At 34.1% G+C, this 13,100-nt stretch overlaps 1 protein-coding gene across 2 annotated transcripts; it reads right to left on the bottom strand.

The window, feature by feature from the left end:
* Positions 1–381: 381 nt before the first annotated feature.
* Positions 382–8,428, bottom strand: LOC132849907 (zinc-binding protein A33-like). 2 transcript variants are annotated; one of them, XM_060875924.1, is made up of 7 exons: positions 7,989–8,428; positions 7,601–7,696; positions 7,281–7,511; positions 7,136–7,158; positions 6,931–7,049; positions 5,986–6,273; positions 382–447 (listed from the first exon to the last, which is right to left on the bottom strand). In XM_060875924.1, the coding sequence occupies exons 1-7, from the start codon at positions 8,385–8,387 to the stop codon at positions 425–427; spliced, it is 1,179 nt and encodes a 392-aa protein (XP_060731907.1). In that variant the 5' UTR covers positions 8,388–8,428; the 3' UTR covers positions 382–424. The 2 variants fall into 2 exon arrangements, with proteins under 2 accessions (XP_060731907.1, XP_060731906.1); XM_060875923.1 differs by lacking the exon at positions 382–447 and having other exon boundaries at positions 5,614–6,273.
* Positions 8,429–13,100: the final 4,672 nt, after the last annotated feature.

The raw sequence follows: 13,100 nt of genomic DNA, 5'->3' as shown, positions 1-13,100 counted from the left end.
TTTTTCATTCATCTGAAACACAGAGAAACAGTTCAGTGTCACTTTAAAGTATGTGGATTTAAACCAAACAATCAGCCAACATTCATCTCACACAGAAGCACAAATCACAGAAAATATACAATAAAGGACTTCTGAACTGTACTACAAACAGTCTCAGAGAGCTGTGATAATGAAGTGCTGTGTAACTCACAGGGCACTTTAGAAAGTGAATTTGGTGAAGAGGATAGAATAGAGTTTGTTGATGATGTAAATGTTCAGACACTTGAATACATGGTCTCTTAGGACTTCTGTATCAAACAATTAATAGCCTGAATAATAAACCACCAGGAAATAATGGTTTAACTGCAGACATAAAATGTTTGCACAGCACTTACAGTATCTCCTTTCTTGTCAGAAGTCTTTACAGAGAGTCTACAAGAGTCTCTCAGGGTGCCATCCCTCTGATACCTAAACCAAAAAAAAAAAAATGATTTATTTTCTATTGAGAATTGATGTCCTATAACTCTCCTTAATAATGATTACAAATTTTGGCCTATTTTGATAAATGACTTTAAGTTGCTCTAAATTCAATTATAGATGAAACAGTCTGGTTTAAAAAAATAGTCTTGTTTTAGATCAGGGGTCACCAACGCGGTGCCCGCGGGCACCTGGTCGGCCGCAAGGAGCACTTAAGGCGCCCACGAGGCACGTTCTAAAAATAGCACTGGTCAAAATATAGCTCCGCCTAAAAAAATTTTCTTGCTGTAATTTTTGAATAAAAAACGCTTGCATGAACGTAGATTTTAAAATGACGATATTTAATTTCATTTTATTTAATAAAAAAAAATTCAAACAAAATGTAACAAAAAATGTTTTATATATATATATATATATATATATATATATATATATATATATATATATATATATATATAAAACAAACTCTGGCCTTTTCTGAAGTCAAATGTCAATATACGTCACGTATACGGCATGTCACGTCCGACTCCTGACACAAGGAAGTGGTGCAGCAACGATGAGGAGTTAGTTGTGATTTAAAAAAATCCTTTCATGCAAGTGGACATGACATGCACTGCTGAGCAACTAAGTGCTCTGATCAAATTGGATGCTAGACAGGTAGAGATAGAAATCCTAACATTGCAAAATGACCTCCACCTCAAAGCCCATCAGTCTGCATCAAACCTTTGGTGCCTTGTGGACACAGAAAAATACAGTGGTGTACAGTATGCACAGCAGCTATGAAATTTGCATGCCTTTTTGGTTCAACCTATCTCTTTGAATCAGCCTTTTCTAAAATGAACTTTATCAAGAACTAACACAGAACATGCCTTACTGATGAACATTTACAAGACTCACTCAGACTTGCAGTGTCAAATTATTCACCAGATTACAGTACACTGGTGTGCAGAATGCAGTGCCAGGCTTCCCACTAACAGACATTTACAGACAAAGAAGAGATAACGTGTTCATTGAAAACACCATAACATTAAACTAAAAATGTTTTTTTGAAAAAGACTAAATTACTTGTGAATATTCCTTCCATCATTGTTGTATAAATCATTGTTAATAATTGTGGAGAATAATTAACATTGACATGTGAGCAGTCTCTTCACCATATTATTATTATTATTATTATTATTTCTATTATTATTATTATTATTATTATTATTATTATTATTATTATTATTATTATTAAAAAGTGATCTGTGCAATTTTGCTTTAGATTTGTTTTAGATTAATTGGATTATTGTGACCTTATTGACAGATGGTTTTGATTAATTTCTAGATATTCTCAAAACGTTTAGCTCTCTTGAGCATAAACTTCTAAAAGCATTAGGAAAATATGGTTTTGGTTCTTTTTTCTAAAAAATCAGAATTTTGCTCCAGACTCACTTACAGTATGCAGCTCTCTCTGTACAGTATATGTTGTTGACTCTATTTTAAACAATATCAGAAAATGCTATTGGATTTTGTGTCAAGGATCAAGTTTCATTACATAAAAACCTATTAATGAATACAGTAACATTATCGCATGAATTTTCCTGACTAATCTGATATATATATATATATATATATATATATATATATATATATATATATATATATATATATATATATATATATATATATATTTAAAATACATTGGCTGAGGCTATATGATCCTAACTCTATTTGAAATGCTATCATCTCCTCCTATGGTTTCTCTAAAACAAGTGGTTTGAATTTTTTGTTTGTAACTATCACATTTCCAGGATCCCCATGAAACTTTCTAACTTTGACAGACAGATGTTACTCTGTTTTTTTTGTTTGTTTGTATTGTTTTGTTTGTTTTTTGGGAATTGTTTTATTTGGGAATTGTTTTATTGTGTCATTTCTAGACTGGATTACTGCAATCCACTGCTGGCAGGTCTACCTATGAACGCAATCCGTCCTCTGCAAATGATCCAAAATGCAGCTGCACGGCTTGTTTTAAACCTGCCAAAGTTCTCGCATACCACCCCGCTGCTGCAATCCCTCCACTGGTTTCCAGTAGCTGCACGCATCAGATTCAAAACACTGATGCTGGCCTACAAAGCAAAAATGGACCAGCTCCCTCTTACCTCAAAGTCCTCATCACTCCTCGCACTGCACCCCGCACACTCCGATCTACCAGCACTGCTCGACTGGTTCCACCATCTCTCAGGGTAAGAGGCAAGTATACTACAAGACTCTTCTCTGTAGTGGCACCAAGGTGGTGGAATGAACTTCCCCTAGAGGTCCGGGCTGCTGAGTCACTGGATATTTTCAAGCGGCGGTTGAAGACCACCTTATTCTGGAAACACTTCAACTAGCACTTCTTTCCTTATCTTTTGCATTTTAATAAAAAAAAAAAAAAACACCTTTGACATTTTTTCATTGTAACTCTGAACAAAAGTTTTAAACTCACGGTATCTTAAGTATGTAACTTAGTGATCCAGCATTAATGTATTCAATGTTAGAGATTTAAGCACTTATGTACGTCGCTCTGGATAAGGGCGTCTGCCAAATGCTGTAAATGTAAATGTAAATGTTTTAAAAATAACATTAATATACTTAAACTCAACAGTCACTTTTATTTATTAATTTATTGTGACTTTATTGACAGGCAGTTTTATTTCTTTTCAAACATTTTACTCTGAGGGGATTAATTTATTCTAAAAGCATTGGGAAAATGTGACTTTGGTCTCTTTTTTTGCAAAATCAGAATTTTGCTCTCTAAGGCTAAAGATCTCTCCAGACTTACTTATGCAGTTCTCTATATGTTGATCAGGTTACTTTAAATAAAATGACAAAATGTTATTGGATTTTGTATCGAGGAAAAAGTTTCATTACATAAAAACCTATTAATGAATACATTAATGTTATCGTGTGAATTTTCCTGACTTTACTAATCTGAAGTATATATTTAAAATAAATTGGCTCAGGATAAATGATGCTAACTCTATTCGGAATCATCTCCTGCTATGGTTTGTCTAAAACAGGTGGTTTGAATTTTTTGTGGGTTTGTAACTATCACATTTCCAGGATCCCCATCAAACTTTCTAATTTTGACAGACAGATGTTACTCTTTTTTTTGTTTGTTCATTTTTTAATTGTTTTAACAATAACATTATTATACTTGGTCAATTACTTAAACCCAACAGTCACTTATATACTTAGACAGAATTTCTCTCTGCTTATTCCATTCCTGTATCTGCAAAGGAATTCTTCATTGTGTTTGATTCCATTCCCTCAGGTCTGCTTATGCAACTGAGAGTATCTTCGTTCTGTCAGATATTCAACCAAATAAAACAAATAGATTTAAAAGAAGTTTCTCAGTCTCCTGTAACAACAATAAAAGAGTCAGAGCACTTTATCAACAACTCTTTGTCACTGTAGTTCATGTGATGTCATACTGGGATGTTTTTTTTCAATAATATACTGTGGAAAAAATCTGGACTTCCAAATATATTTTAAGTAAGAAGATGAGGGATATCATTTAAATGGCTGTATAAATATTCTCCTGTCAAGTCCTTTATTTCATTAAGATTTCAAAAGAACATTAACATCAGCTGCTGTTTCTGTAACTCTGCTAAAGAAACAATTGTGCATTTGTTTTGGACTTTAAAAAAAAAAACAGATATTGGTCAGATATTCTTGTTTTCATCTAAAGTTTCTTTCCTGAGTTTTGCTTTTCTTTCAAATACACTGTTTTGGTTTATTTGACCACTGTAACAGGAGATGCCACCTGAAGTGGAGCTCAAACCCAGATCTCTGTGGTAGTCTTGATCGCCTGCGTACATAGAATCAGTCCAATATGCAGGATAAAATAAAAGTGCTACTTTATTAACAAAACTAAGACTAAAACAAGGACAAATACAACATGAGTAACAAAAACAAAACTATAACATGGGAACCTGAAAACACACCTGCACCAGACCGTACAGAACGAACATAAATCAACAGCTGACAAAACAGATAAAACTAGACAGGTATATAGAGGGCAGAATATCAGGGTAAAGGGAAAGAGGAACAATAGGAAGTACATGGCACAACACACGTGGGAACAACAATCACAAAGCAGGCTATGAATAAATTCCTGCCAGCACTCCCTCTTGTGGTCTAGCAGGGAAATGTCCCAGTAACTCCTAACAACTACAAGATTGAGGAGCATCAATATTTTATAACATTTGTAATATAAATATAAAGTTAATCTTTATAATTTATTTATAATTCATAATTGATAGGTTTTTTATTAATTAATTGAATAATAGTATACCCCTCTTTAATGTATTTAAAAATAATTTTACATTCATGTTATTTATATAGATTTGTAGTTTTTCTTCTGGTGCTCTCCTTTGCATTTTTTTTGTGTGTGTGTGTGTGTGTGTGTGTGTGTGTGTGTGTGTGTGTTTGTGGAGGAGGTGGGGGTGGGTGAGCATATACGTGTGTGTGTTTGATTATCTTTTGTTATTCGCTAGTTACTTTTATCCTCCATGACTAAGTTTTTTGAATTTACTTGTTTAGAATTGTGTTGTTCTTGCTTTGTTTGCAATAAAATTCTTTAAAAACAACAACAAAAAAGCAATCAACAAACTAACAGATTCTTCTAGAACATATTACGACAAAACTTTATTAGTATCCCTATCTGGGTTAAATTCAAGTACAACTTTATTACTAATTCTAACTGGGTTAAACTTCAGAGAATCTTCAAAAGATCTTCAGAGAAATGTCAAACTTGTTCTTCACTTTTTAAAAGCTTCTTATCAGGTAGCTCGATTATGGGCTTTGGAAAAAAAAACAAAGAAGAAAAAACCTTATGGACTTTGAGTATTTTCTGTTTAGACACTGTGTGCTGTTTGCTCTCAGTTACAGGTACAATGTCTTTTTAATTTGTGGTTTCGGTTTCTAGACTTACAGAAATACATCCTGTCTTTGTTCAGTTATTTTTTCCTAATCAAAATCTCTTGTGTATTTTGTGTGTGTGTGTGTGTGTGTGTGTGTGTGTGTGTGTGTGTGTGTGTGTGTGTGTGTGTGTGTGTGTGTGTGTGTGTGTGTGTGTGTGTGTGTGTGTGTGTGTGTGACAAAGCGACATAGTGAGTCGAAATAATGCCACAGGACTTTTCACAATGAACTGTTTAGTGCTTTCAACTTTCAACAAACTTTCACAAAGAATCTGAATCTTTTAATCTGCAATATTTCATTAATAATCTGGAATAAAACAATATGAGCTCTAACTGATCTGATTCACTCTTACAGAGCACTGAAGTGGGAGGATCTTTAGAGGAGATTCTTTATTAAAAACATATATTAATGGCAGTAATTTGTCAGTAAATGTGTGTGTGAAAGTGTGTATGTGTGTGTTAGTAAGAGGGTTGGAGAATGACAGCTTTCCTCTGTCCCAGTCCAGTTTCACTCTGATCCTCTGGATTTTCTGTTCTACTGAGAGGGGAGTGAATGTCTGTGTTGTAGAACGTGCTCCATATTTACCTTCATAATAACCCAAACAGCAGATTCCACTTCTGGAGATTATCTCCCCCTTCCTCTGAGCAGATTCTGTCATCACACCCACTGACCAGTCTGTACAGTCTCCAACATCAACATCCCAGCAGTGTGTCCCTGAGTTAAAGCCCTCAGAGCCCAGGATACAGCAATATTTATCAAATCTCTCTGGATTATCAGGAAGTTTCTGTTCCTCATCACTGAATCTCACACTGGTCAGATCATCAGATACAATGAGTTTAGGATGAACAGTGTTGGGGTCCAGAGTTACAGGTGCTGAAAACACACACACACACACACACACACACACACACACACACACACACACACACACACACACACACACACGGGCTAGGATAACATTACATTAACATGGAACTAGCTAACATTACAAAATTCATTAATAAACAAATATATCTGCAATTTTCAGAGCAATAATAACTGCAATAATTTGCTTAAATTAGAAATGTAACCAATCGTTATAATAATTAAATTTCAATAATAACTATAAAATGTCTGTAAGCCTCTACAACTCTCCATGTTTTCACTCAGATTCTCTGCTTACACTTCAAACACTGATCAGTCTGACACCTAGTAGAAGCCTTTCAGAATAAGAGTTCCCTCATGTTACATGAGTACAACATGAACATAATAATAATAATAATAATAATAATAATAATAATAACAATAATAATAACAATAATAATAATAATAATAATAATAATAATTATTATTATTATTATTATTATTATTATTATTATTATTATTATTATTATTATTATTATTATTATTATAGATGTTATTGTTTATTGTCTTATTATTATAATCAGTTTTGTTTTACTAAACAAACTCAGAAAAATGGTTGTCAAAAAGAATAGAAAAAATATTCATGTTTAATATGTGCACACAATTCTTATAAAGAAAGACTCTTACTGTATTGGACAGTGTCCTGCATCTTCTCCCAGACTCTGAACCTCAGGTTGGCCAGATGTTTTGCCACATGGATCAGTGTTCCTGAAAGCTCCTCTGGATGCTGCAGTGTGCACTGGGCTCTGCAAAAACATTCAGGAGTCAGTGTTGCTGTGGCTTTGGATTCAGAAACACAGAGAAGCAGAGAGACAGGAACCACATCACTCACCTTTTCACTGTGGCCTTGTAGTTCTGGAAAACAACAAAGCACATATCAGTGGATATGATTTATTTTTACACCACTGAAATGTGACGTTTCTGATGATGGAAGTTTTACTTTCTCACAGTATAAATACTGACTAAATGACCCTTACTTGTAAGAACAGGACGTCTTCAGCTCTCATCTCCTCTTCTATGGCTCTGATTGTGTCTGAAAGAGATGATATGTCTCTGCTCAGCTTCTCAATCTTCTCCTTCATCATCTGACTCTTCTGCTCCTCTTCCTTTCTCAGTGCAGCGATCCTGACTGCCTCTTCATCTCGTAGAAACTGGTGAAGTTTCTCAAACTGTTCCTTAATCTGACACACTGTCTTTTGGGCCTGAATCTGCAGTGAAGAGGAAATTAAATGAAATATAACTTATTTTACAATTTTAGAGAATTGAATTCTATCAAAACCATGTTATTGATTGTAACCTTTATATGTTCTGCAGTCTGACTCCAGTTCAGTTTACAGTCTGTAAAGATCTTCAGTTTCTCCTGTAGGGGCTTCAGTGCAGTTTTGAGCTCCTCCTGAAATAAATTAACACACTTCATGGAGACTGTGTTTCAGCTCTTATTGTACACATTGTTAACTCAGATCACTGATTCTTAAGGGGATTGAACTGTAGAATTTTTAACACGTGTTTTTAATGACCATGAGACCGATTTGTTATATTTTCTTGCAAAATCATTCAGATGAGCTTTTAAAATGCACCAAGACAAAAAAAATATTATGAGAAGCTAAATTGATCAAATGCATTTGCAATTTTTATTACACCATGTTTCTGAAGTGACACATGACCTCAGATGTACATTTATTTACCTTACATTCTGTTACTGCCTCATCAATGGGGCAGAATTTGTAATCGGGGTGTTTTCTTAAATCCCGACACACCAAACACACCGGCTGTTGATCATCCAGACAGAAGAGTTTGAGTTTCTCACTGTGCAGACTGCAGACTGTTTCAGACCCTGATGAAGATCTCTGACTTCTCTTCTGTAAGAAAGTCTCACACAGGTTCTTTAAGGCCAGATTTTTGGGAGGATCACTCATAGATGACTTCTTCCTACAAACAGGACATTCTCTGGATCCTTTGGTCTCCCAGAACTGCTGCAAACACACTTTACACACACTGTGACTGCAGTGCAGAACAACAGGATCCTTGAAGATGTCACAGCACACAGGACAAGAGAAATCCTCCTCTGAAAACTTAGAAGCCATTTTATTTTACTGCAATTGTTGTTCTATCCAGTCCAAATGCTCAGAGTTTCACTTTCAGATTGTTAAAAGTAACAACACTCTAATTTCAGGTTTCATTTCAGTTAAACAGACGACTTTGTAGGTCCAGTTAATAATCACTTTCTTTCACAGTGCTAAAAATGAGACTCTCGATAAACTGAAAACAAAGCTAAACTCAACAGAGCAGAAGACTGCAGGCTGTTTATGAAGGACTGCAGTCGTCTCCTTCCTTAATAGGAGGAGTTTTACAGAGACAGGTTATGATCTGTTCAGTCAAATAACTTGGAAGGTATCTACAACTTAATTAAAAACAAAACAAAAAAGATTAAAGTTTGGCTTTAGCACAAACAAACAAACTCTGAGAAAAATTCCTTTTGGAAAACTGTCTTCTGGTTTTGTGTGTGTTTGGATGCTCCTCCTGTCACTCATTTTAATCTAGGTTATTGTGGAGGAGCTTCAAATATTCTATTATAAATAGTATAAAATAACTATTTAGTTGAGGTAGTAAACTGATGAGTTATTGCACTTAACATATTGCACATGTGAACAGTAAAGTTTACAGTAAAGAGAGAGAGAGAGAGAGAGTGAGTGTGAGAGAGAGAGAGCGCGCATTGGTCTGATTATCTTTCTAGGTGCACCAGTGCCATTATAATATTAGAATCGACAGCACTTATGAATTGCTGGGAAGTTCTGGATCATACACAACACTTTATAACTCTCCATGTTTTCACTCAGTTTATCTGCTTACACTTCAAACACTGATCAGTTTGACACCTAATAGAAGCCTTTCAAAATAAGAATTCTCTTATGTTACATGAGTACAAAATGAACATAATAATAATAATAATAATAATAATAATAATAATAATAATAATATATTGTTTTTTTATTATCAGTTTTGTTTTACTAAGCAAACTCAGAAAACTATATATATAACTATGTATATCGCGATAAGGACATTACTCCCTGGCTTTTCTGAACACTTCACTTTCATTCCTGAGTCAATAACTGCCACAATCATTAAAACATGTCATCTATCACTTTTGTAACCTGGAACGTTCGTGGATTTGGTTCTCAGACAAAGAAGGTCAAAGTTTTTAATCATTTAAATAAACTACAAGCCGACATATGTCTCCTGCAAGAAACACATCTATCAGAATCAGATTATAACAAAATTAAATCATCAAATTACAGTCATTTATTCTTGGCTCACTACAACACAAAACAAAGAGGAGTATGCATTCTAATAAATAAAAAAATCTCTTTTGGTCATAACACCACTATTACAGACACTGAAGGATGTTTCATTGCTATAAACATCTCCATTAATAATAGCCCGGTCACAATTGGCAACTTGTATGGCCCAAACACAGATGACCCATCCTTTTTCCAGACCTTTTTCTCTTCAATTTCAAATTTTTCTAATTGTCCAGTTATAATTGCAGGTGATTTCAATACAGTTCTAGATCCAACAATAGACAGATGTAATAGTTTAGGCAATAAACGCATTTGGAAATCTGCAGAAACCATAAAACAGTTCATGAGTGATTTTGGTCTGGATGATAGTTGGCGTCTACAGCATCCTAACAGTAAAGAATACTCATTTTTCTCACCAGTACACCACCCATATTCCTGCATCGACTTCTTTCTTACCAGTAATTCTATCATATCAAATATTTCTGAATCAAAGATTCATCCAATAGCCATCAGTGATCATGCCCCGGTAACATTAAAATGGAACACAACTAGTCAACATAAACCCACCACCAGATGGCGATTTAACATACAGTATCTCTTCTGAAAGATCATGATTTTGACAGCTATTTCAAAGAGAGAGACACACACACACACACACACACACACATATATATATATATATATATATATATATATATATATATATATATATATATATATATATATATATATATATATATAATCTCTGTTGTACTTCCCTACATGCTCCTTTATTCATATATCTCCACTCCCACACCCAGTTACACTTACAGTTACACACTCACACACACACACACACACACACACACACACACACACACGTTTTGTTTTGTTGGTCTTTGTTTTTGTATTTTGCATGTAATTTCTCTTCTGTAAATATTGTAATTGTGTCTTTGCATAATAAAAAAAAAATAAAATAAAATAACAGAAAATAATGTAAATGTTATGCTATATGTTTATAAATGTCCATCTTTCAGTGCAGCAGCAAAAACTAAACAAGCCGTGCAGAATTTTGGACCAGGTGAAAAGCACTTACAGGTAACAATTTACAATATATATTGTCTTGTTCTTGAAATGTGTTTTAACACATTTGTTTTGAAAACATTATGCTCAATTTTAAATGAGTATATCTCAGAATCTAAAAGGTGCATTTGAATAAAATATTTAATTTTTAAAATTAACATTTAGTTTTTGTAATATCTGAGGTTTCTCAGGGTGTATTTGAATAATTCTTTTACCAAAATAAAGGTTACATGTAAGATTGCTGCAGAAGTGTAAGTATATAAATTACCAGATCACAGTACAGTATGTAAAAAAATAAAACTTCCGCCTGACACAATTTAACAATTTTAGACACAATATCTCTTTGAATTCATTCAGTGAATGCAAAAAACTCATTTCATAACATCTCACCATTAACTGTTTCAAGTTTGGTTTATCTATTGTGTATCACAGATATTACAGAGGGGTTTTTGTAGAGACACACTCTCCTGTGCCAGTTTGGTACATGTTGGTACACCTCTGTATAAGACTTTTCTCAGCTACCAAACTATAAAACTTAATTTAATTGATTTATAATTGAATTGTCACTACAGGTGTTCATGCCATCAACATAGAACTATTTAGGGTTTGTTTTGGAATCTCCCCACCACTACATAGAGTAAAATCACTGACTTGTCCCATGCCAAACCAAAGATTTTGCAATAACCAAATAAACACAAATTATCCACAATAAACACACATTTACTCACATTTCAGCTGATAGAAGGTAGTCCTGTATGCTATTTAAATGAGCTGTGTGTGTAAAAACGTCTAACACAAAGTTTTTGTTGGTGAATCCATCTATTTACTTTTTTTAATACACATGTTTTCCGTTTCCGCTCGTTTCCAGCATTTAAAAAGGAAAAAAAATGTGATTAAATCTTGTAGAACGCTGAGTCAGTGAATTTAAAGGTCCAGGGCATTTAATTGGGCTTTAAACTTTGTTTTGTTCACACAGCGATTGCCTGACATCACCAGCAGGAACTGCCACAGCATGTGCTTAATATTGTCACAAAAGGAGGCTTCAGAGATGATCCCATAGAGACTGTGATAGTGCTGGAAGGCATTGAGATCTTGAGAGTGAGTACCTCCATGAGTATCACTTTCTCCATCAATTTTTTTTTACCAAATATAGATTTCTAGGAAATATAAATTAAGATGACATATTTTATAATATCAGCCAATATAATTCTATTATATATTGTACGCAAATTGTGCTTGTCTGATATGTCTAGCATCTATTAATGAGTGTAGTATAAAGCACAAACAAAGTAAAATATTACAGTAATATGAAATATATTATAAATATTAACATTTTGCAGAACATGACTTTCCTTTATATATAGCAAGTCCCACAATGCCTTGCGTAAACTGCTCGTTAATAAAAATGCAAGTGATTACTGCACTTGGCAGCGTTTTTGGTTTTGTTTGAAATCATTCATATATAGTTTTTCCATATAGAATATTGATTTGACATGATTACTGTTGATTTTATGGACCCTTAATTCATTGGCTATTGAGTTTGACACTAAATTAAGTCCATTTATAATCAGAATCAGAATACTTTATTAATCCCCAGGGGGAAATTTGGTAACACAGTTATTTTAAAACCTGATATTTCACCTTGCCATTTAGTCCAGTAGATGGACACTAGGATATGCATTGAATTGTAATAATGTTTCAGAATAATGTATTAGTAAGATGCAAGTACATCTTTGTAATAATAACATGACATAATCTCCAGATGTTGTATTTTGCACAAAAGCTGCAGTAGTTGAATAAGTCAAAGGTAAACAAACAAACAAATTAAAATGTCAGAAGCAACTGTACAGTATCTGTACCCAGAATAATGTATGAAGAGCGTCCAGAAGTTGTGTGTATGTACAAATTGAAGCGACTCTAATCTGATTTACAAAGTCACAATTAGGCAAAGAGAGAGAGAGAGAGAGAGAGAGAGAGAGAGAGAGAGAGATTATTTCTATATAATATCTAAACATCAAATGAAATTTGGACTGGTGTGATCATTCACAACCAAAGTTAACAATTAATCTTGTAAGTAATAAAGCATAAATGCCACAGGCTGTTGTGTGATAAAGTCCAATAACAACATTTTCAGAATTGCCACAACAATCTTATCATACAATCTTCTCTCTCTCTCTCTCTCTCTCTCTCTCTCTGTCTCTCTCTCTGTCTCTCTTTCACTCACATACACACGACGCAGACACAGTCAGTGAGTAACAGGTAGACTTGCTCCATGACATCCCAGGTAGGGAGACTCGGGCTTATTTCTACAAACATTTTAAATGCCGCAGCCCTGTCCACATGCCTTACACGCGCTTTACCAATGAGCAACTTTCCGACCTCGTGTTTACAGAGACTTTCCTCTGCGACACACGGCTTGTAAAAGGACCTCGGATT

The sequence above is a fragment of the Tachysurus vachellii genome, chromosome 8 (genome assembly GCF_030014155.1).
Source record: "Tachysurus vachellii isolate PV-2020 chromosome 8, HZAU_Pvac_v1, whole genome shotgun sequence".
NCBI classification, from domain to species: domain Eukaryota; kingdom Metazoa; phylum Chordata; class Actinopteri; order Siluriformes; family Bagridae; genus Tachysurus; species Tachysurus vachellii.
The sequence above is the reverse complement of the archived record's forward strand: the minus strand, read 5'-3'. Positions and strand labels throughout refer to the sequence as shown.